This window comes from Gilbertella persicaria (genome assembly GCF_025201335.1).
Source record: "Gilbertella persicaria strain CBS 190.32 chromosome Unknown B0P05scaffold_8, whole genome shotgun sequence".
Taxonomy (NCBI): Eukaryota; Fungi; Mucoromycota; class Mucoromycetes; order Mucorales; family Choanephoraceae; genus Gilbertella; species Gilbertella persicaria.
The window spans coordinates 584,351-606,610 of record NW_026251969.1 but is presented as its reverse complement, the minus strand read 5'-3'; the positions used below and the strand labels follow the sequence as shown (position 1 = coordinate 606,610).

Below are 22,260 nucleotides of genomic sequence, written 5' to 3'. Positions count from 1 at the left end.
ATACACTGTTCTTGTTCTGGTAACAAACTTGCCATCAATCTCAAATGTCACATAAGGGTCACAGAGACCATTGGTATCCATCACTTGAAGATTCTCTGCACGTACAACACGAATGGTATATAAAATATTGCTGTTCTTGGCCAATTTTTGAGTGTTCTGTACAGACTCGTTTTCTCTCATGTATTGAGCCACATCATCTACATGCATAGATTGATAAAGACGATCGAGTTTACCACGAGCAGCTTCAATATCGTTCAATTTGACACATAGTTCAGGTATGATAAAATTGGGTGGCGTAAATCCTTCTTCTCGAGAGGCACCTCGATTACCTAGGATTTGGTAGCGTGCCTTACCCAAAATACTGTCGCTTGGTGCAACACCTTGAGGGTTGCCAGGTAGTGCACGTTTGTTCTTGATATCCTTACGTATCAAATCTTCAAGTGTAAAGCAGTAATGCTCAATACCTTCACCAATAATCTTGGCTAAATAGGTCTCAAACAAACAGTGTTGTAAATCGTTAGGCCATTGCAAATTTGTAATGAATTCAACTGCTTGATTAAACATGGAAAACAAGTCAATGATAGAAGAAGAATGCGACACAGATTCACTGTATTTTTGAAACTTGCTGAATGTCAGTAAAGCTTTTCTCTGTTTTCATGATATCCTACCTGGTCTTGATTAATGGCATTTTCGACCCATTCAATAGTGGATTCGTTCGTCTTGAAAAGCCAACGCTTTACATGAGGCAAAAACCATGATTCTACTTTAAATAAACTCTTTTTCGTTCTACCCAACACGCGTGAGAAGACTCGAATCATAAAAAAAAAAAGAGAACCTTACTTGGGACCATATTGATCATAGAGTCTTTCTAAATTCAACACTTTTTCATATAATCCAAAAGCACTGTCGATAGGACATGTCTTGGAATCAGGGGAATAAGCCCAATTCTCCATTTCCAAAGCAAAATAGGGCATCTGTCTTGCCATGACAAGACTGGGAATAGAAAGCACACCCATAATAGGCTTTGGAAACTTTTTTCTGGCAATTGAGTTGAGTTCCTTAAAGAGTTTTTCAGCCATGGCAAACAGGTTGGATAATGCATCTTCCTCAGGCTTGTTTGTAAGTTTTTCGATTTGACTCCATCTTTCGACAGCAGCACCCTTTTCCACAAAATAAATACACAATCCTTTCTCTTTTCACATACCTTTATGTTTTCTTCTAAGTCGTTCAATTGTCCTTCTGTGTCTGAATGAAATTCTTGGTAAATAGGATTGCCTTGAACTTTTTCAATCAAGTCAACAATGTCTTGGATCCAAGCAGGACTTATAGAAAAAAAAATGTGAATTAGACAGAGGCAAGGTTTAAACGTACCTTATTTTCCAATATTCAGACAGACCAGTAGCTAGTTCACGCAAAAGAGTGCTATTCAAGGACTTCAGTGTTCGAACTGCATTGTCTCGCTATTCAACATTAATAAACATAGGCCCACAACATATATACTTACATCAGCCGTTGCCCATGAGCTAAATTCATTTTCCTTTGTCACTTTATCCAAAGACCGAATAGCATCATTGACATCTTCTACGCCTAGTTCATTTTGATCAAACTTGGCTTTCACAAGGCCAAGGTAAAGAGCAGCTCGATAAGGAGAAGACAAACGCCATGTTTTCCAACATTCTCTCAAGATTTCATCTGATTGATGAGAGAGAACGCTTGTTTTAGCACGTTCAGATTCAGGTACAGAACTGAAATTTTCAATATCAACGTCAAGACACAAGGCCATTAAATGCTTATAGCAACTTTTGGGATCTGTAGGAATAAATGCAAATCCTCCACTTGATTCAGCAGGATTTGACTAGACAAGATTATTGAGTCATTCGCTCAAACGCTTTCTCACTTACTCCATTTTGACCAGCAGAGTCTGTGCTTTGTCGGGCTAATAAATTCGTGTGACCTACATCAACTTCACTGGATGTGGCTATGCTCAAGTTTGGATTCATCAACATGAGGGATTTCATGAGTTCTGTCAGTTGTTTGACTTCTTTTTTCTGCCAGTGATCATAGGCTTGTACACTGGGGAAGTCTTCTTTTCTTCCTGGAAAAGGTTGATTTGTATGTACATTGTTGATGCATTTTTTAAAGTCATTCAATAAAGCCTTTTGAAAAAAAAAATAAGTCAATGAAATTTGATTTCATTTGTTTTTGTTATTTACCGATTCTGTACAAATAGACACCAGTTCCTGCAGTTTTTTACGGTGTTCGTCATCATCTTTATGAAATAAGTTCTTAATAGTGATAATCATAGGAAACTCTTCCAAGGATTCAACATTGGATTTATTAGAAGTTGTGGATGATAATGAGATTCTTTTATCGGCTTCTGGTGTGCTGTTGTTAGCAGGTGGATAAGCGATAGGCTTTTTTTGTGAATGTCTCTTGTTGGGTGTGACACAAAAACCAGCCAGACTCTTCATTAGTTCAGGTGTGGCGGAAGAGGGCGAATCTTCTTGAATCGTCTTAATAACCAGTTCAACAAAACCAGTAACAAATTGATTTAGGTCTTCATACCAAACAGCAGGATTTGGCTGATCAGCTTTTAATTCTGCTTCACTTGTCTTTAAGAACATGATGACAGTGTCAATAATGCTGCTTGTAGGTCGATAGCGTTGTCCTTCTAAATGCTTCTTGACTTGTTTGGATGCAGTACGAAATCGCTCATCTGAGTATTCTGGAAAGGAAGTGTCTTTTCCTTTATAAACATCTTCTAGTCTTCTTGCCAAGCCCTTTACGATTTCTCTGTTGAGCTTGTCGTTCTTTTTATCGCCATCAGAGAATTTATCTGTCAGACTTGTTAGGCTGTGCTGACGCGACGAGGTACGGTCTTCCTTCTTCTTTGACAAAGAACTGCTTGGGCTCACGTCGTTATTGTCAAACTTTTTGTCGGTCTGTTCAAGGTAGGCACGTATGGCACAACGCAACGCATAGTCATAAACAGTATCAGGATTAATGGGCCTACTAGATGTTCTTTTGCTGCTTGTCATACCACCTCTTTTGATAGTAGGCTTTGCTGAGACATTAGCCATTTTTTGTTTTTAGGTAGAAAGAAAAACAAAAAAAAAAGGCAATCAGGCTGAGCCCATTTTATATGCGGTGAATGAAAATTGCCTATTTAAATCAAACAATGTTTATTAAATCATATCTTGCAAGATAAAAAGTACTTTTTGCTGTAGTTTAATGTCTTGTGGATCATTGGTCACTTTAAAAAAGGGCACGTCTAATTTTGAAAATGCTTGTTGTAGATGCTTTACTTCTGTGTCCATGTCTTTGATGATTTGCAGATCCATTCTATGTAGTTCTTTGCTCATTTCACTCTCGATTTGTTTTAATTCTTTATCTACTCTTTGAACACCTATTAACTGCCTATGTCAAGATGTAAGGATGTGTTTAATTCTTCTCTATGTATTTACTTTGCCAAAACGCCGTCTTTTTGTTTTCTGTATCTTTCTCGAATGGATTCTCGGTGAGCATAAAGTTCTCGTTCTTTTTTGTCTTGTCTCGACTTGCATTGCTTCAATGTGTCAATTAGATTTGTTTCTTTTACCAGTCGACTGATGGCTGACAACACTTCAGGTGTGATTGAGGTAGCATTCTTTATTTCTTGGTTCTTTTTGGTGGCTAAATATTCATTTCTCACTTGATCAATAACGTTCTGACTGATCTTGGAGAGATCTAAACCAACTGGAAGTGTAGTAGTTTGTGGCTCACTCGGTGTTTTTATATCTTGGTCCTAACAAATATTAGCCTATATGAGAACAAAAAAAAAAAAATAGAGCTCTGTACTTTTAACAAAGAGAGTATTTTATCCATTGAAGAAAAGGGGGAAAAAAAGAAAAGCAAAGGAATAGTCACAATAAGCAGCCTTATTTTAATGCATTTGAAATCCAACACATAATTATGCATTTACGCTCTCTGTCTGTCTGTCTCTCCTCCTTTCTTATCGTCATGAACTCCGCTTGATCATACTAAAAACAGAGCCATTTCCTGTTTCTTTCCTTCTCTCTCTCTTTTTTTATTTTTATTTTTCTTATTCGTTATGGAATTAAACGGTCGCTGGTTTATTGACCCCAAAACAAAAAGAACAGTTTTATTTAAGGGTGTCAACTTGAGTGGAGGCACTAAATTACCTGTTGGTATTTCTTCTCACCAACGCCATGGCTATTGGATAGACTATGATAGAAAAATTAGTTTTGTTGGAAGACCTTTCCCACTCAATGAAGCAGACGAACATTTAAAGCGTTTTGTTAACCTTGGCTTTAATTTGCTTCGTTTTATTGTTACCTGGGAAGCTGTAGAGCATGAAGGACCGTGAGTAGGAAAAATAAAGATAGAAATACCAATATTTGACTCAAAATCTAGTGGCATCTACGATGAAGCTTATCTCGATTATGTAGTTTGTTTACTCAAGAAGTGTCAAGACTATAATCTACAGGTTTATATTGACCCTCACCAAGATTGTGTAAGTAAAAAAAAAAAAAAAAAAAATAAGTAGCCTTATTTGTTTATTAGTGGTCTCGTCATTGTGGTGGTTCTGGTCATCCTGGATGGACATTGACACTCGCAGGCTTAAATCCAATGCATTTCCCAGAAACGAATGCTGCCATTGTGCATAACTTGTACACAGAACCAGAGAAATTTCCCAAAATGATTTGGAACACAAATTACCAGAAATTAGCAGCTGCAACGATGTTTACACTTTTTTATGCAGGTAAAACGTTTGCCCCTAAATGCATAGTCAATGGTGTTCATGTTCAAGACTATCTTCAAGTCCATTATTTACAATGCTTCAAACATGTTGCTGAAAAAATCAAGCAGCATGGCCTTGCAAACACAGTCGTGATTGGCTATGATACCATGAATGAACCTGGACAAGGCTACATTCCCGTACCTCATCTGGATGAACTAAGCAAAAATGACGTCAGTTTCAAGATGGGGTTGATGCCCACTGCTTTCCAAGGCATGCGACTAGGTTCTGGTATCCCTACCAAGGTTGAATATTGGGATTTTAAATGGGATGGACCCAAAAAGACAGATGAAGTCTTAGTGGATCCTGGCCATCTGACAGCATGGCTTACAGAGACTGAACGAAAAGAAGCAGATGATGCTTTTGGTTGGAAACGAAGTGAATCATGGCCTGTAGGCTGCATTTGGGCTACACACGGTGTCTGGGACAAAAAGACACAGACACTATTGCAACCTCATTATTTTACCACTATGCCTAACCATGAACCTACAGACTATATCGAGTTTTGGAAAGATCATGTTGTCCAGTATGCAAACCTGATTCGATCCGCTCACCCTGAAGCTCTTTTGTTTGTACAACCGCCTGTACTGGAAGTGCCACCTCATATGCCAGCATCACTCGATCGACTGGTGTATGCTCCTCACTGGTACGATGGCCTTACACTGGTGAAGAAGAAATGGTGTAACTATAATGTGGATTTCATCAATCTAAATCGTGGCAAATATGGTACAGGTCCTTTGCGTTTTCTACGTGCATTGCGAGTAGGCGAAAAAGCCATTCGACAATGCTTTGTAGATCAACTCAGTACGATCAAGACAGAAGGGCTCGATTACATTGGTGATTATCCTTGTATTATGGGTGAAATAGGTATTCCTTATGATATGGAAACAGGTGTGAGCGCCAAGGCATTCTCTTTCAGTTTTGCATGTTGGTGGAACTGGCTCCAGTCGTTTTTCGTGGCTTCTAAAGAAGATCCTAGTCTAACCATTGGCAGTCCTCTATCCTCTCAAAACAAAGCACTCGATGCCAACTTGAATGCAATGGAAAAGAATCTCTTGAATTATTCTCTATGGAACTATGTGCCTGATAATGATGCTCAATGGGGCGATTTATGGAATGGAGAAGACCTTAGTATTTGGCAAACACCTGCAGATAAGACAACAATCACCATGGAATCAGTTGCTTCTTCTAGTACTGTTACACCCAGTGAAGAAGCAGACAAGCTACCCTGGAGTATAGATGCTTATGGAAAAAGTACGGATTCTCTTCAGAGCTTGTTAAGACAACATCAACAACAAGCGAATTGTCGTAATGTAGTCAGCCTTCATAGACCTCATCCTCGATTAACAGCAGGTGTTCCTTTGACCATTCATTTTGTTTCGCCTACAGAAAAATTACCTGCTTCTTTTGAGTATACGATAAAGCACCGTTCCCAATGTGATGGACCCACAGAGATCTTTGTGCCTTCATGCTATTTTCCCCCAGCTCAAACAAAGATTGCAAGCGACTATGGTGACTGGAAGGAATATGTTCGATACGAACATTACTGGGTTCTACACTGGACATTAAAAGCAAGTGACGATACAGAGGCAAAAATAACATTGGAAGGTGTTTCCCTCTCTTAGTTTTTCCTTTTTATTATTGTCCTAATGTTTGTCTAATGGAATCTATCAAATCCAATAAAGTCTCTGTATCTTTAACGTTTGATTTGCGTTCAGCTCGTTCTGAGTCAGTAACTTCAGGCATTGTGTCCAGTTGTTGCATCATATGCATCAGTTGTTCATGAATATAGTTGCCATACATGATGAGCTTCTTTGTCTTTTCTGGTGGTCTTTGTTCAGAAGCTAAATGTTCTTGAACATGTTTCTCGTATCGCCTGATATCAGGCTTAAGGACAGATTCGCGTCTATTCTTTAGCCACAAGAGTTTGACGGCAATAGGTGCATCATGTTTTGGTTGTGTGGTGGGAGGTGGGACATGGTTCTAACGAGTGTAAGTTTCTAAAGCGTTCAATGTCTTTGTTTACTTTGGATCCCATCAACATGATCTTGGAACCGTGCATGATCTTATACTGCTTCAGTAGTGCTGCATCATCCTTTAACACAACTAGCTTATTTCAAAAATGAATCTATCTACAAAACTCGGTATTTTTTTTTTTCTTGTTTACCTCCATGAGCTAATAACTTTATGAATACAGGTTCAATCTCGGTCCATTCTTGACATTTTAGCTTGAGATCAGCTACAGTCATTATGTCATACTCATCTTGAGTTGTTTTAATCACAAGCCGCTTTGTAGCCCACTTTACTTCAAAGGTAACCATAATAAAGAAAAAAAAAGCGATTTTATTCAATAAGCAGTAGGTTCAAACAAGTGACTGAGCATTTTATCCACTCTCTCTTTGTCATAACGAATGTATTTTGCATGATTCTTTGTAAAATCACTGTTTTGATACTTGTCCAAGAAGCGGCCATACATAGGGACAATCACATTCTTGACGTCTCGAATCACTTGATTTCTTAATTCTTGGTCAGGCACAGCATAACTTTGTTGAGCACGGCTGATTTCTTCAAATTCAGTATTAAAGTTCTTGAATCTTTCTTTAATCAATTGTCGTTCTTGGCTTCCCATAGAGCTCTTGATGCTGCCTCCTCGGACATAGGTGACATCCATCAAATTCTCAACACAGGGTTTCCATGACTCTTGGTAAGCATCCAGTTGTTTCTTGACCAGCTTACCAAATTTCATTTCTGACCCATCATCAAATATGGCATTCAGAGGAGGGGACCGGATTTGACGCAAAATATGGTTATAGTTGTTGAGCAAAAACAAGGTGGCCAGTGTGGGTTTTTTGTAACCTCTTGATTTCAGCTGAAGAGCAAGCGTCATTTGATCGAGTGCATCCACAAAGAATTTCTGCAAAAGAGCAGCACCTACAGCAGATTCACCTTGTTGAACACGGCCAGAATCTGCCATGATTTGGAGTGAAGGCATCGTGTTCCAACCACCATCTCCTATAAGAACCAAAAGAGGTTCAACAGTATCGCGCCAAGTATATAGACGTTTAAAGTAATTCAAGGTCTAACAAGGAAATAAATAAAAAGCACTTACATATATGCATGTCTACTTTACATTACTCGTCATTTCATGCACTGTACCATCACTACTGAGGTTCATGGGTTGATTGGCGTCTTTTCTTCCACGAATATCTTCCATAAACTCGTAAAAATTGCGCAAAATAGTCAACTTGAATGCATTGATCATGTCCTGAATGTCGTGCAAAGGAACAATACGGCACACATCTTCAATATAAACTGCACATTCTCTATCAAACTTTTCAATGATATCAAACACAAAGGCAGTTTCGGTATAATTCAGTCGTTTAGCCACAGCATTCAACTGTTTTCCAGCAGCAATGTATTCTGTTGTGGCGGGTATAATTGATCCCTTGAGGGCAGCTGCTCTTCTTTGTTCATTGCCCATGATTTGTTCGGCAAATTTGTATTCTGACTCAAGCATTTTCGTAAAGCATTCTGTATATTTCAAAAACTCGCTTGATCCTCGTTCATAGGAACTGCCTTGATGTTTTTCAGATGTTTGAACAGACTGGGATAATGGATGTAAAGAGCGTTGCAAGAAAGAAGAGCGAATTTCGATATAAGGTTTAGTGAAATCAACAGAGTACCCAATTTCTTTTTCGGATGAAGCAATATAAGTCGACAATTGAGAAAGTTGTCGCATGGAAGCAGTGGTCATCATTTCTCGGTCTATACAGTATATTAGAAAACAAACAAGACGTGTGTTTGATAGCTACTTGAATTTAACATAGTGTTCAAATCCACTGGATTGCTGACAGCTGTTAGCCATTTTCTAAACAATGTTTCTAGATGAAGCATGCCTGCTTTCAAGAGTTGTTTCTACAGGCGAATTAGTATTGCTTGTCAACACTATATTACATACAATTTGATAGATTGTCTTTTCGCAAGATCGAAGCTGGCTCTTTTCAATAGCATCTACACCATCTCTTAACCTTCCCATTGCCTTTAGATAGGGTAATACGTTATTTTCATCAGGACTATTGAATGTAAGTCAATGCCAAACCATGATTCCATACCCTTTCAGAATAAATGCCTCTTCTTTACTTGGCATATTTAAACAGTCAATGATATTCTCGGTTGATTTCAATGTACTGTCGATGTCTAGACGAGAATCAATAGAGTGTTTTCTGGTTAAATGCACATACTGTTGGCTAATCTTGTTAAATTTTGAGTTGATTTATGAATAGGTAATATAGACGCTTCTAGCTTTAATAAACGACCATCAAATGAATCCAAAATATTGACCTTGAAGGTATCATTTAGTCTCTCTTTTTTTTTTTAGCGAAGAATACTTGCTAGTTTATCAGAGAGGCCGTTCATCCTTCCTAGTTGTTTCTGAAGTGCATCGAGATCAGCAGCATCTTCATCTAGTTTTCCTGAGTTTGAGATCGTACTAAAAGTAAAAGTTATTTCAGCGTTTATTTTGTTTGCTTGAATAATACCTTGGCATCCTAATAAAGATAATAAATAAAGCAAGACGGACATACTTGTTCTTGTATTTGTTGATATTTTTTTTAAAGTTCAGATATAGGGCCAATCGTGACAAACGAGTTAAGGGTTACGCAAAACAAGTTTTTTCTTTTTTTATGGACATTGGTTAAAGTTCCTTTTTTTTCAAAATCAGAATGAGTAGCATGTCAAGTGCTACACGAAACAGATTTCAATTGTTGGTTTCTTTTCTCTTTTTTTCAAAAGAGGGAAAAGAAAGTACGCCTAGAAAGGGAACACAACTACTCAGCCTTAAAGCTATGTGTATCACCTAATATGAATTGGCCTAAAAATAAACAAAAAATGGCCCCTGAAGGAGAGCGCGATAAGAGTAGATGGGATCAGCTTTTTTTATTTCTACTGATAACAAACAAATGGTCTTAATCAAAGAGAGGAAAATCGTCGTATTCAAGTCCGTCATCATCACTATTAGAAGAAGAAGAGGGAGACAAAATGGGGGAAGGTGGTGGAGAAGATAAGAATTGGGAAGCAGATAAAGGGGAGTTCATAAAAGTATCTAATTCATCAAAGATCTCTTCATCATTCAAAATAAGTGATGAAGATGAAGAAGGAGGAGGGGAAGAAGTAGGCCAATGGTTGTTAACAATAGAAGAAGAGGAGGAAGAGGAGGGGATTGGACCAAAAAGTTCTGATTCCATGGGTTTTGTCGGTTTTGAATAAGGTTGATATCGTCGTGTGGAAGTTGAGTTGTTTGAGGGTTTAATAGTACGATTGGAGGTAGATAGCGAAGAGTGACTATCTATATGGCTTCTTGGAGGAAATAAGGCTTCCTGCCGTAATGATTGTTCATGTGCGAACAAAAGCCGGGAGTGTTCTCGCGTTGAAGTTGAATAAGAGTAAAGGTCATTTTGTAAAGTTGAGTTAACTTGATGTACCTTTTTAGATTGAATGCTTTAGTGAAAGTGGCCCTTTTAATTTGTTAAAAGGGACAAATATCTCTTTTTTTGTCTTTGTAAAAACTTTCTTTTTATATAAAAAAGAAAGTAAACGAGTCTTTTTTTTCCTTTCTTTTTTTTTTGTTTGGTTTTTCTAAAAAAAAAAAAAAGAGAAGGAAGAAGGTGTTCTTAATTAAGGGAAAAAAACTTGGCTCTTTAAAAAGATGTGGGAATGTAGAAATAAAAAGAAAAAAAGAGAGAGAGAGAAAATAGATTTATTTTACAGAATATGAACTTGATTTAAACCAATGAAATTTTTTTGTACAGACATTCCCAGTTAGGATTTGAAACTATTCTCTTTTTGATTTCTAGGTTGACGCAAACATTTTTATCACACTCACCTTTGTATATCGAGAATTATGTGATGTCATGTTCAAACAAGGCTTTGTAAACTGTGTAATGATATCTTGGTACCTCCTCTTGAAACAGACGACATAGAGGCCATATTTAACACACCGTTCGAGAAAATCACTATCCACAGCCATTTGATTGGACAATATTACTTTTTCTTTATTTTTGAAAGCGTACCCCTTCTTGAACACTTGTTCTCTATTACAATGTCATCATCTTCCAAATCTGATCCTCGTAAAGAAGAAGCTATTGTTCCTTTTCACCTTCCTCGTAAAAGCGAATTAGAAGAAGACTGGTCTTCTGTATTAGCTACCTTTGTTGGTAAGATAGAGCATTTAACATAAACAAGCATATTAACGTGTTTTGTGAATAGCCATGGCTGGTATTATGACCAGAGTAAGAGTTGAAACATTCATTTGAATTACTTATTATTCTTTTTAGAACCGCTTTAAGATGATCCCTTGGGTTGCTGCCTATTTTGGTCTTACTGCAGCTTTAAATACAAGAAAGTCATTAAAAAACAAGGACTCTTTAGCCAACAATGGTGCATTGTATGTGTTAGAGATAATATCTATTTGAATTTCTTTTGACTGATCATACCCACATAGGCTTTCATTTGTCTCCCTTTTCACTTTCTACCTCAATCTGTATCTTGTACACAAAAAGGGCATGGAAGCTGTTGCTAATGGCGATGTAAAAATTATTTAACCATTTATATTAATATATATACATTATGACTACCAAACAACTTTTGATTCCATCTGGCATAAGCATGCTATATACTTCATATGCTTCTAATTCTCAGTATGGGCCTTTTTTTTGAGCACGCACATATTGCAGGATCATAAACTAACTTTCATTGCTATTTGTTCTGAATACGATGCTAGTTTTTTCTGGACGAATCAAAATTAATTTCCAGTTGTTTTTTCTGCAGAAAAAGAATTAGCTTTTTGGATGAATGAGAGTTTACATTTAGACATTTATCTGTAAAGGGAAATCAATTATTAGAGAAGCAATATCAAAATGACTGGTTATTGTGGTGTTTTGGGACTTTTTGAATAAAAAGATTGAATATAGAAACTATAAAAAAATAAAGAGACGTGTAGAAAGTACTTTGAGACCGTTTATAAATGTTTATTAAGGTAAAAGTTCGAGAGAGATTTTTTATATCCTAGGTTTATATATGATTTGGATTATGTCCTTAGATGTAACCTGAGATAGGACTTGATGAGCTGAAGGTTATATTAGATGGAACAAGAGTATTGACTTTTTCAATAAAATATACTTTGCGAACCATCTTTACAGTTATTTATCATTCATAGATGAAATCTGTTTACTGGTTCCTGGATTATATGACTCTATTCCGTAGGAGTGTAAATGTTGATTCAGCTATAACATTGTTTAGAACGAACTCAGTTCTATTGCTATCAAACTATGACTAGCTTGCATAATAATAATATATGACAAATGTTCTTGTTATGAGAAAAGACTTATTTGTGATAGTATGGTTTATGATGTATATACTTTTTTTTTATTTAAAGTTATTTATGCCAGATCATCACAGTTAGATCGACTTGTCTGTTATAATGTTTTTTTTAACGAGGTTTATCTTATTTAAAGAAAAATTTAGTTCTCCATCTGCTCCAAGAAGCTGGCCACGAAGGTATAATTATTAAGTGTTCAATTGATATGGCCATATTGGTCACTAAACTTATCTAATAGTTGGTACCAGAAAAAAAAAGAGAAAGCAGCCTGAAATACTGAAAAAAAAATAAAAAGAGCAGCAAAACGTCAAAGGAATCAAGCTGAAGTTAATCCGGGGGTAATATGCAAGAAGTGTGAACTTTCCGGCCACTCTTCTGCACGTTCACCTCTTTGCTCATTTTACATTACGAGTAAGTCAAACACTATGCTTCAGAATCTTGGGCCGAATTACACTGTTTACGCTCGTAAATTACCTTTTCAAAATTGTGTCAAGGAAGAATATCAAAACATATTGAAGCAGAAAATAGCCTCGTGTTGTAGCGCTGTAAGAGAGATAGTGTTTAGAGCCAAACTTTTCGTGAACTAGTATCTTTTGAAAACCCCAAATAAATCCGTATCTGATGGTATCTTTCGGTAACAGTTTTGGTATCCTGTTTGTCAACTAGTGAACAATAGAGAACCTAAAAACACCAAGCTTCTGCCACAAAATTTTTTACAAGAATGAGATAACTTCAAGCTGGAAATCCTAATGCCACTTTTAATGAAGATTTGGCTGAAGGAACTAGCCAGTGAATCGCTGAGGCCTGCAAAGAGCTGGCAACCACCTACGAGAATGCAGTTGTAGAAAGACTTGAAAATATATTGAAAAGATTTTTGCAATATCAAATTCAAATTATGTTTGTTGTAAGAGCTAATAATCACATCCATTTACTCTAAATACTTAAATATTATGTATATAGTCCATGGTTCCAAAGGACGTCGATGATATTGTTATAAAATATGGCTATCAGTATGTATGCCAAGGTGAAGCGGTGTGGCCTGAACAGAAATCACTTGAAGACCCTATGATCAAACGAAGAATCGATGAACAATGCCTGCCACTTAAAAACAAACTCGATGCTAGAGTTAATGTGAAATCATTAGCTGATAACCCTGGCTTTTTTATTCCTCTGTTGTTTCATATACTGACTGTCTTTGAAAGGGAACATCAATCCCATAAAGCGTTTGACGTTAGAAGACTTCCTTTATCAAGGCTGTTCAATGCATTCCCTTCACCATCATGCCATTGGCGACCAGTGACAATTTCGGTCGATGCATTAGCAGCATTTCTTCCTGGTGAACCACTCCCCAGAGGGTATAATGATCAGCTGCATTTATTTTACAAGGTATTTGATTTTAAACCGCTTAGAATCAAATCGCAAGTACATAGTTGTAAAAAAATGTTTTTATATAATGGTCATTTAAAATATGTTTATTACTAGAATTGAATCTTTATTACCCACTGGAACAAATAAGAGGCTCTTTGGTAACCTGATAAGATCAGACGGTTTTTCTGTTGATTTTGTTTTTGACAAACGAACAATCACAGAAAAACGTTTAACCAAGCAAATCAATCAAGTTGATCTGATTCTGGATGATTTTGAGCAGCATGAAGTTGACAGCCACTATTTACCAATAGCCGTAGATCCAGGAAGAAAAAGGTTTTTAACTGTCTTTGCTGGTTCAAGTGGTAATATTAACGACTTCAGACAATGTTCCATCAAGGAATATTACTACTTGACAGGCTCTACAAAATTCTCAGCAGAGCAAGAAAAGAAAAAGAAAGCATGCGGTATTAAGACGATTGAAACAAATATACCCACCAATAAGACTGCCAATGAATCACTGTATATGGAGTATGCCATTTATATGCTCGAAAACATTGGTCTTATTTTCAGTTTTTACAATCAAGAAACTGCAAAAGAGACCTTTTTGTTATACCAGGGTCGTCAACGAGCACCGGAGCGAATAGTGAAAATGTTTTAGATGGTACCAAGAAATACAACAAGAAGTCAAGAGGAAACAAACGAAAAAGAGCAAAGAACAAAGGGAAGCGGAAGAAGAAGGGGAATAAGTCCGGAAAGAAGGATAAAGGAGATAGAGAAATGGCACCGAAAACAACAGAAACAAGGTAAAAAGTTACTTGGGCATGGCTACGATAATTTTTATACTCATAAGTTTATGGTACTTAGAGAAAGCAATTTCTTTCAGTACAAACAGAAGGTACCACTGATAGTATTTGATAGTGGCATGTTTGGGAAGGACCATGTGACGATGAAAATAGTCCAGACTGGTGTCACTGGTCTTCTATACAGAACGTTGAAAAGAAGAGAGAGGACTGGTGACTTACTCGTTGTGGACATTGATGAATATTTGACATCCCAAATATGTTCCAAATGTGAAAGTAGGACTTTGGGTGGTATTAGTGGTGCCCGCGGTAATAGTGTTCTCGTCTGCAAGACGTGCAGAACATTATGGCAGCGTGACATCAACGCTAGTTCTTGCCAAGTGAATATCGTTTCAAGCTCAGATATTTTTATTGTCAAACACTCCACTCCAAGCTTTAAAGCATGTCAACTTTTTGTCTTTATCAGATACAGAAGCTGGTTTATAATTGAGAAAATAGGTACAAATTTATTTATTTCTTTTCTCAACAAACATCTTCATTCCATTCTTCATAGGCAAAGTTAAAGAAATATCATAGGTAATTTCTTGACCAGGAACTAATTTGAAGCTGTAGCGCCTTAAAAGGAATATAATACAAACAAGTGCTTCAAGTGTAGCCAGGTTTTGTCCTGAGGTGATGCTGTTAGATACTATTGGTTCATATCAAGATCCTTACCTAAGCAAATACGAGGACCAGCATGGAAAGCAGGCCATTTACCAGCATTTTCTCTGCGCAATGAGCCTTGTTCATCAATCCATCTTTCAGGATAGAATTCCCTAGCATTGTCTCCCCAGATCTTGGTGTTTCTTGCCTGTGCATAAGTACTCCAATTGACATAATAACCAGCTTTGATGATAGTACCATCTGGCCAGATGTCATCTTCAAGAGCATATTTCTGATTAGCAGGTACCGGAGGATGCAAGCGTAATGTTTCATAGAACCTAGATAGACAAAAGCGTTAGTACTCATGAGCCAAAGTCATTCCAAACATACACAGCATGGATGTATGGCATCGTGTTGATTACTTCGTAAAGTGCAGGTGAATCACTCTCAGTGTCTTCAGTGATCTTGTCTTTGATTTCTTCCATCATTTTCTTTTCAATGCGAGGTTGTAACGCCAAATTGTAAAATAGCCATGACAATGCCTGAGCTGTTGTGTCTCTACCAGCAATAATAAAGTTCAATATGGTATCACGAAGCTCGACATCGTTTAATTTTTCTCCTTTTTCATTCGTTGTATTCATGAATCGTGAGAGCAAGTCCTTGTGCTCAATGCCTTCAGCAACCTCTTTTCTTCTTTGGCGGATTACGGTTTCAGCAAATGTATCGATCACCTCGACATGATTAGTCGTGCTCATTTTCCATGGTGTGATGTACTTGGTAAAAGCTTCATTAATAGGCGCAAATGGACTAGCAAAGCGAAGAGCACCAAGTCTTTGCAAATGGTCAAATGATACTGCAAAAGGAATCTTTTCAGTATTGAGAAGAGAGTCTAATTGGATGCCAAAGCCAAGGCTGGACAAAAAAAAGTTATTTTGAGTCATATGTTGCTTGTTTACTTACTAGACAAAAGAATCCAGGGTAAACTTGAAAATGAGGTCATGAAAATCAATGATAGTTCCTTGTTGTGCAGCTGGTTGAAGGAGATTGTCATTCAAGACACGCATTTCCTTGACAAACACGCTAAGTATATTGGTTAATTACGCACGTAGAAAAAAAAACAAAGAAGTATACTCTGTAAATTCATCTCTAAAGTTCTTGACATTGAAAATATGACTTGCTGCTTTACGTTGGTATCGCCATTGCTCACCGTTTGCATTAAAAATACCATTCCCAAGGATTTCGGAGAGAGAAGATTTGAATTTAGGACCCTTCAAATAGTTTTTGAAATTGCCTATATCCATGTAAGTATGCATAAGCTAAATACCAGAAATACCTTTTAAAACATATTCGATGTTTTGAGGGTCAATTGTCATGACAGCAGTAGGATTACCGGCTGCAGGTGCAGTCCTATAATTTGTGTTATAACCATTTGTACTCAATGAGCGATTAAACCTTACATTGTAAGCGAATCCGATTTTTCAAACAAATCAATTTGAAAGTCGTGAAAACGATGAACATTGCTCAATATATCGAAAAGATTGCCAAAGGCAGGGATACCACCTTTGTAAGGGATGCCCTCAGGGTGTTCATAAAAAAAAGGTCGGTCATTATATTTCAAAGTCAAAGCAGCTATGGCAGTCGATAGAGCAGCACCAGCAATACCGGCTACTTGTAGAGTACGATTATCAAAAGAAGACATCTTTATGTTTAATATAAAAGAAAGCTGAGAAAAAAAAAGGTTATTCTTCATCTTTTTATATATATATATATCTTAGATTTAAAGTCCAGAAGCCAAAACGCAAAATGTAACGATAAATAGACCAAAAATGGCAAATAGCTGATTATCCTGAGCCTTTTTTGACTAAACTTGACTCAGTTTAGCCCCCACGCCCAAGATATGGATCAATTCATGTGAGGAGTACCAAGCCTACATTAAATGTATCACATACAATGAGAGTTAATTGACAACTGTATGATGAATATTACTCTTTCCGGGAATTCGAATTTTTTCTGCGCTTTGCAGTAATAATTGGACAGAAATTCTGACTGAACTAAGATTCGCATCGTTAGCGCAATAATTTCAAACAAAAGTAGCACTACTTATCATTTTTGTCTTTGGTGTTTTTTGATACAAAAGTTGCGCTATTGAATATAAAAGCTATGTTTTGCTTTGAAATTCATTTTCAATGACAATGGTCATGCTCTATAGAAATGAACACAAAAACTCTATTGCGCACTGTATGCACAATAGTTAAATGAATTCCCTTGTAATCTCATTCGACACAAAAGTGATGTGCCAACTACGTTTATTGAGATACGCTGCACCTTTGAAGCTAGTTTCTACAATAACTACTTTTGATTAGAGACCTAAAATGAAAACGTCTTTGCTTTTATGAACCAATAAACAGATATACCAGAGCACATGGAGTAGGCTTAAATAGCTATGAATATTGATCATATTTTCAGAACGGATTTCAAACTCGTTAAGTAAAATAAGCAAAGTTCGCATTATATTATCGAGGATCAGAACAAAAAATAATCAGTGGATATATCTGAAAAAGATCAAGCAATCCTATGGCCTTTTTTACTTTCAACTTTTTTTTCTTTGTGCAGTATCAAGTGTAAGCAATTACATTATTGATTTTCAGGTACTATGTAATACCAAAATATGTAGATTTCAATAGCAAACAGTCAATTTGAAATTAAATAGAAGAAAGAATTACAGAGAACAACAAAACGGCTCATGTATTCTATCTATTTCAATAAAACATAATAATGTCTTCAATATTTCGTAAGAATGCTCCTATGCAAGCAAAAAAAAAAAAAAAAAAAAAAAAAGAAACGCAGATTTAGTGCAACCGAGAAACTGCTCCGAAATTTGAAGGTTGATTTGTCCAATTGTAACTGGACAAGTTCAATCGACTATAATTAGTTTATTTAAATGTTGCATTTTGTTCTCCCTTTTCTTTTCTTTTCGTTTTTGCCTTTTATCAATATATACAAGAAACGAAAATGACAACGCGTTGGCTATGTGTACTCGTTTACACAATAGCCTTATTGTGTACTATTGTACCTATTGCTCAAGCAGCCGTCATGTCTATTGATTATGGTACAGAATGGTTTAAAGTGGGTCTTATCAAGCCTGGTATGCCTTTAGATGTTGCTTTAAATAAAGATTCAAAGAGAAAGACTCAATCTGTTGTGACTATTCGTCATGATGAACGTATCTATGGTAGCGATGCTATCAGTTTGGTAAGTAATCATAACATGATGATCTTCTTGTTAATCATACTGAATATAGGCTGGCCGTTTTCCTCACTTGACATATTCCAACTTGAAAAGCATTGTTGCTAAACGCTTTGATGACCCTCTTGTTGAGGAATTCCGTCGTCGCTATGTTAACAAGATGGTGATTGACACAGAAAGAGATATGCCTGCCTTTATTCACAATGAAACAACACAACTTTCTGTTGAAGAACTTATTGCTTATCAATTCCAAAATGCTAAGCAACAAGCTTCAGCTACAGCTGGTGAAAATGTCAAGGATTGTGTCATCACTGTAAGTAGAAATCAGTGATTTGTGTGTATGTGTATATGTATGTGTATTGATTTTCTTCTTTTGACAGGTTACACCTTTTGCTAATCAATACGAGCGCCAATCTATTCTTGACGCTGCAGAACTTGCTGGATTAAATGTCTTGTCACTTATGCATGATGAAACTGCTGGTAAGAAGAGCAATAAAAACCCAAAGAGACATCAATTAACACCTCTATTCTTTCTAGTCGCTCTTAATTATGCTGTAAACCGTGAAATTGGTGCTAATCCTGAAAATCACATCTTTTATGATATGGGTGCCGGTTCTACTGTTGCATCTATTGTTACTTTCTCAAATGTTGAGACAAAAGAAGGAAAGATTACACGTACAGCACCTCAACTGGAAGTAAAAGGAGTTGGTTTTGACCGTACACTGGGTGGTCATGAATTAGATGTTCGTGTTCAACAACTTTTGGCTGCTGGATTCATGAAAGTGAATGAAGGACGTGTCAAGACAGATGTTAGAGACTCTTCAAATGCCATGACTAGATTAATGAAGGAATCCAACAGAGTAAAGCAAATCTTGAGTGCTAACACTGAAACTGTGGCTTCTGTAAGTGATGTTTCTTTTTTGATAGGCATGCTCATTTTTTTTTCTTTCTGTAGATTGAAAGTCTTCATGAAGGCATTGATTTCAAATTGAAGGTAACTAGAACTCAATTAGAAGAAATCTGTCAAGATTTGATTGCCCGTGTCAAGAGCCCTATTGAAGTTGCTTTAGAAGCTGCCAACATGACTGTGGTAAGTGTTATTAAAACAGCAATGAATTATGGCTTACGTTCTATTTTTCTAGGATGACATTCAATCTGTTGTTCTTGTTGGAGGTGGTGTTCGTGTTCCTTCTGTTCAACAACAATTGATCGATCTTGTTGGAGCGTAAGTGTCGCATAGTTTATGTATGATGTTTTTTATTTATTTATTTATGCATGTTAATTTAGTCAAAAGATTGCAAAAAATGTGAATGGTGATGAAGCTGCTGTCTTGGGTGCTGCTTTCCGTGGTGCTTCTCTCAGTAATCAATTCAGATTGAGCAAGCAAATCAGTATCAAGGATGTCACTCTTTTCCCTGTTGAAGTTTCTTACAAGCCTGAAAACAAGGGCAAAGAAGCCAGTGCTGCTGTTGAAACCGTCATCTTCAACAAGTTTGGCAATATTGGCACTCGCAAGATCATGACATTTAACCGTATTACTGATTTTGAATTCGATGTTAATTATGAAAAGAATTCCAATGCAGGTGATCAAGGCATTGCCAAAGTCAAGGTTACTGGTCTTACAGAAGCCATGGCAAAGCATAAGGATGATATTAAAGCCTCAGAAATCCCTCCTAAGGTTCGTGTCACCTTTGAATTATCTGGTTCTGGTATTGTTTCTGTTCCTGAAGCTACTCTTCATGTCGGAAAGTTAACATTCAAAGGTAACAAAGGTATCCTTCCTTATATATACGGTATTAACTTGTTGCGTAGAAAAAGTTAAGTCATTCTTTGGTGGAAAAGATTCCAAAGAGAAAGAAGAGGTGAGTCATTCAGAATTCTAGATAAAAAGTTTGTTTACATACCTCTAGAAGTCAAGTGAAGAAGCAAACAAGCAAAATGAAACTATTACTGAATCTAATGATGCTAAGACCAACAACACGGCTGCAGAAGCCAAGGAAAGTGTCTCTATCACAAAAGTTCCTTTAAATCTTGAAGTTGTCCCTACTGGTATCCTTCCTCTTAATGAACAACAAAAGGCCGCTGCAAAGAAGAGGTAAGCATTGTAAACATATTTGAATGGTTTTCTTATTATCTTAGAATCCTTGAACTTGATGCTTTGGACACTCGTAAGAAGCTTCGTGAAGAATCTCGTAATGCTTTAGAAACCTTTGTCTATCGTGTTCAAGACTTTTTGTATGATGATGATGTCGCTGTTGTTACTACTGAAGAAGCCATTGAAAAGTTTAGAGAAAGACTCTCTGAAACATCTGACTGGCTTTATGATGAAGGTGAACACGCTGACACTTCTGTTTATATCAGCAAACTCAGGGAACTTCAAGCCATTGAAGCACCTATTCAACACCGCTTCAAGGAATACAGAGAGCGTGAAAAGAACATTGAGCTTGTAGACAAAACAGTGAAATTAGCTCAAGAGTTTGTTGCTGGCATTCGTGCTCAAGCTGAAGAGATTCGCTATCATACTGAAGAAGAAGTTGAAGGTTTGGCAACTGCTGCTCAAAAGCTTGCTGATTGGGTTGCCGACAAGGTCGAAGCTCAAAAGAAACTTGCTAATACTGATGAACCCGTGCTTTTGACTTCTCAAGTCTTGGAAAAAACCAAGGTTGTTGAAGAAAACTTGATGAAATTGATCAGTAAAAAGAAACCCAAGGTGCCAAAGAAGACTACTGAAGTGCCCAAGAATGATACCGCAGAGGAAGAATCTTCATCTACAAAGGCTGACGATCCTACTTCTACTCAAACTGCTTCTACTGAAGATCATACTCATGATGAATTGTAAAATTTTCCTTTGTAGACAAAACAATATGAATAAAAAAATTTTAGATAAAAAAGAATCTTTTATTTACGTTAAACAAGATCATTCCCTATATTCAAAAAAAAAAATACCACTATATTGTTCAAGCATGTCCATAAAGCTTTACAAGAGAGTAATTTTCTTTCTGATTATGGAATCCTCAGCCAGTGTGAATACAACTTTCATGGAATATCAAGGATATGAAAGATTATATGCTGTCATCACTAGATTCTACAACCAGTATTTTTTACCTCTTTTCCTAAGCATGCGGGAACATGTTGAAACAATACAAGTACTGACATGTCGAAACCAAAAAGACCAAAGACGGAAAGTATAAAAAGCAAGTTTTTAATGATATACTTTCTAAACATGTTTGAAAAAGATACAGTTTCTTGAAAGCAATCGAGATCCTTGAACTCAGAGAACCAGGAGTTATGTTTAAGCAACCATAGCAGAAGCAGTGGCAGATTCACTATTAGAAAGAAAAAAATGGGTTAAGGAAGACAGTTACCGAGCCATTTTGCTTAAAAGCAAAGTTGACTCTCGACGTAATGTCCAATATAGGCAATAAAATGATTTCACACACACACACACACGCTATAAATGTTAGTATTTAAGTAAAAAAGGATACTATTTCCAGGTGGGAGGGAGTTGACCAGCAGTCTTGTAGTAACGAGCAAGACGGTGGATACGAGATTCAATGAGAATCAAACGGTACTTGGAGTCCTTGTCCTTTCTGTTACGTTCCAAGTGCTTACGGATGGAGACAGCCTTCTTGATGAGGTGGTACAAGTCTTCAGGAACTTCAGGAGCAAGACCGTTGGACTTCAAGATACGGAGGATCTTGTTACCAGTGATGGACTTGACTTGAGGGATACCGTGAGAGTCACGGAGAAGGACACCAATTTGAGCGGGAGAGAGACCCTTCTTGGCGTTCTTGCAGATCATATCAACAACTTCTTCAGAAGAAGTCTTGACCCAAGAGGGAGGAGTGCGACGGTAGGGGAGGGCACTGCTAGAGATACCCTTACCAGAAGTATACATACGACCCATTTTGACTAGTTAAGATCTCGAAAGAAAAGTGGGAGAAAGAGAAGGAAAATAATTGTTTGCACACTTGTGATTGTAATTTATCATGAAAAAAATTTTTTTCAAGCCAGCTGTCAAATTTCGAGTG

At 36.9% G+C, this 22,260-nt stretch overlaps 11 protein-coding genes across 11 annotated transcripts; 5 read left to right on the top strand and 6 right to left on the bottom strand.

Annotated features, from left to right (window-relative positions):
- On the bottom strand, positions 1 to 3,080 carry B0P05DRAFT_464597 (uncharacterized protein; the record flags this gene model as incomplete). The annotated part of the gene is made up of 8 exons (XM_051574222.1): positions 1 to 621; positions 669 to 786; positions 841 to 1,160; positions 1,205 to 1,322; positions 1,372 to 1,460; positions 1,505 to 1,855; positions 1,902 to 2,156; positions 2,214 to 3,080. Coding segments are annotated over 8 exons (2,739 nt in total), but the record flags the coding sequence as incomplete, so codon positions are not given.
- A 78-nt stretch (positions 3,081 to 3,158) lies between these two features.
- On the bottom strand, positions 3,159 to 3,874 carry B0P05DRAFT_531462 (uncharacterized protein). The gene is made up of 3 exons (XM_051576976.1): positions 3,838 to 3,874; positions 3,465 to 3,784; positions 3,159 to 3,417 (listed from the first exon to the last, which is right to left on the bottom strand). The coding sequence occupies exons 1-3, from the start codon at positions 3,862 to 3,864 to the stop codon at positions 3,186 to 3,188; spliced, it is 579 nt and encodes a 192-aa protein (XP_051437715.1). The 5' UTR covers positions 3,865 to 3,874; the 3' UTR covers positions 3,159 to 3,185.
- Positions 3,875 to 4,090: 216 nt separating this feature from the next.
- On the top strand, positions 4,091 to 6,423 carry B0P05DRAFT_569529 (glycoside hydrolase superfamily; the record flags this gene model as incomplete). Its single annotated transcript, XM_051581259.1, has 3 exons — positions 4,091 to 4,362; positions 4,414 to 4,513; positions 4,564 to 6,423. 3 exons carry the CDS (start codon positions 4,091 to 4,093, stop codon positions 6,421 to 6,423), a joined length of 2,232 nt encoding a protein of 743 aa, XP_051437714.1.
- On the bottom strand, positions 6,406 to 7,161 carry B0P05DRAFT_531455 (uncharacterized protein). Its single transcript, XM_051576975.1, has 3 exons — positions 6,966 to 7,161; positions 6,825 to 6,904; positions 6,406 to 6,781 (listed from the first exon to the last, which is right to left on the bottom strand). Exons 1-3 carry the CDS (start codon positions 7,117 to 7,119, stop codon positions 6,437 to 6,439), a joined length of 579 nt encoding a protein of 192 aa, XP_051437713.1. The 5' UTR covers positions 7,120 to 7,161; the 3' UTR covers positions 6,406 to 6,436.
- B0P05DRAFT_531454 (Cullin repeat-like-containing domain protein) lies at positions 7,122 to 9,758 on the bottom strand. Its single transcript, XM_051576974.1, has 8 exons — positions 9,337 to 9,758; positions 9,191 to 9,287; positions 9,040 to 9,139; positions 8,911 to 8,995; positions 8,757 to 8,871; positions 8,611 to 8,713; positions 7,929 to 8,563; positions 7,122 to 7,877 (listed from the first exon to the last, which is right to left on the bottom strand). Exons 1-8 carry the CDS (start codon positions 9,342 to 9,344, stop codon positions 7,146 to 7,148), a joined length of 1,875 nt encoding a protein of 624 aa, XP_051437712.1. The 5' UTR covers positions 9,345 to 9,758; the 3' UTR covers positions 7,122 to 7,145.
- Positions 9,759 to 10,528: 770 nt separating this feature from the next.
- On the top strand, positions 10,529 to 11,518 carry B0P05DRAFT_531444 (uncharacterized protein). The gene is made up of 4 exons (XM_051576973.1): positions 10,529 to 11,010; positions 11,063 to 11,085; positions 11,131 to 11,240; positions 11,298 to 11,518. Exons 1-4 carry the CDS (start codon positions 10,896 to 10,898, stop codon positions 11,395 to 11,397), a joined length of 348 nt encoding a protein of 115 aa, XP_051437711.1. The 5' UTR covers positions 10,529 to 10,895; the 3' UTR covers positions 11,398 to 11,518.
- Positions 11,519 to 12,903: 1,385 nt separating this feature from the next.
- On the top strand, positions 12,904 to 14,634 carry B0P05DRAFT_486638 (uncharacterized protein). The gene is made up of 3 exons (XM_051575265.1): positions 12,904 to 13,077; positions 13,134 to 13,592; positions 13,657 to 14,634. The coding sequence occupies exons 1-3, from the start codon at positions 13,069 to 13,071 to the stop codon at positions 14,197 to 14,199; spliced, it is 1,011 nt and encodes a 336-aa protein (XP_051437710.1). The 5' UTR covers positions 12,904 to 13,068; the 3' UTR covers positions 14,200 to 14,634.
- On the top strand, positions 14,250 to 14,647 carry B0P05DRAFT_531438 (uncharacterized protein; the record flags this gene model as incomplete). Its single annotated transcript, XM_051576972.1, has 2 exons — positions 14,250 to 14,344; positions 14,406 to 14,647. Coding segments are annotated over exons 1-2 (211 nt in total), but the record flags the coding sequence as incomplete, so codon positions are not given.
- B0P05DRAFT_531426 (cytochrome P450) lies at positions 14,612 to 16,840 on the bottom strand. Its single transcript, XM_051576971.1, has 8 exons — positions 16,646 to 16,840; positions 16,441 to 16,612; positions 16,317 to 16,390; positions 16,115 to 16,274; positions 15,944 to 16,063; positions 15,374 to 15,895; positions 15,056 to 15,321; positions 14,612 to 15,008 (listed from the first exon to the last, which is right to left on the bottom strand). The coding sequence occupies exons 1-8, from the start codon at positions 16,680 to 16,682 to the stop codon at positions 14,848 to 14,850; spliced, it is 1,512 nt and encodes a 503-aa protein (XP_051437708.1). The 5' UTR covers positions 16,683 to 16,840; the 3' UTR covers positions 14,612 to 14,847.
- Positions 16,841 to 18,076: 1,236 nt separating this feature from the next.
- Positions 18,077 to 21,068, top strand: B0P05DRAFT_569524 (heat shock protein 70 family; the record flags this gene model as incomplete). Its single annotated transcript, XM_051581258.1, has 10 exons — positions 18,077 to 18,235; positions 18,285 to 18,542; positions 18,610 to 18,709; positions 18,767 to 19,131; positions 19,185 to 19,319; positions 19,372 to 19,454; positions 19,517 to 19,992; positions 20,042 to 20,091; positions 20,140 to 20,324; positions 20,369 to 21,068. The coding sequence occupies 10 exons, from the start codon at positions 18,077 to 18,079 to the stop codon at positions 21,066 to 21,068; spliced, it is 2,511 nt and encodes an 836-aa protein (XP_051437707.1).
- A 38-nt stretch (positions 21,069 to 21,106) lies between these two features.
- On the bottom strand, positions 21,107 to 22,258 carry B0P05DRAFT_531421 (40S ribosomal protein S13). Its single transcript, XM_051576970.1, has 2 exons — positions 21,715 to 22,258; positions 21,107 to 21,555 (listed from the first exon to the last, which is right to left on the bottom strand). The coding sequence occupies exons 1-2, from the start codon at positions 22,134 to 22,136 to the stop codon at positions 21,522 to 21,524; spliced, it is 456 nt and encodes a 151-aa protein (XP_051437706.1). The 5' UTR covers positions 22,137 to 22,258; the 3' UTR covers positions 21,107 to 21,521.
- Between the last annotated feature and the right edge of the window lie 2 nt (positions 22,259 to 22,260).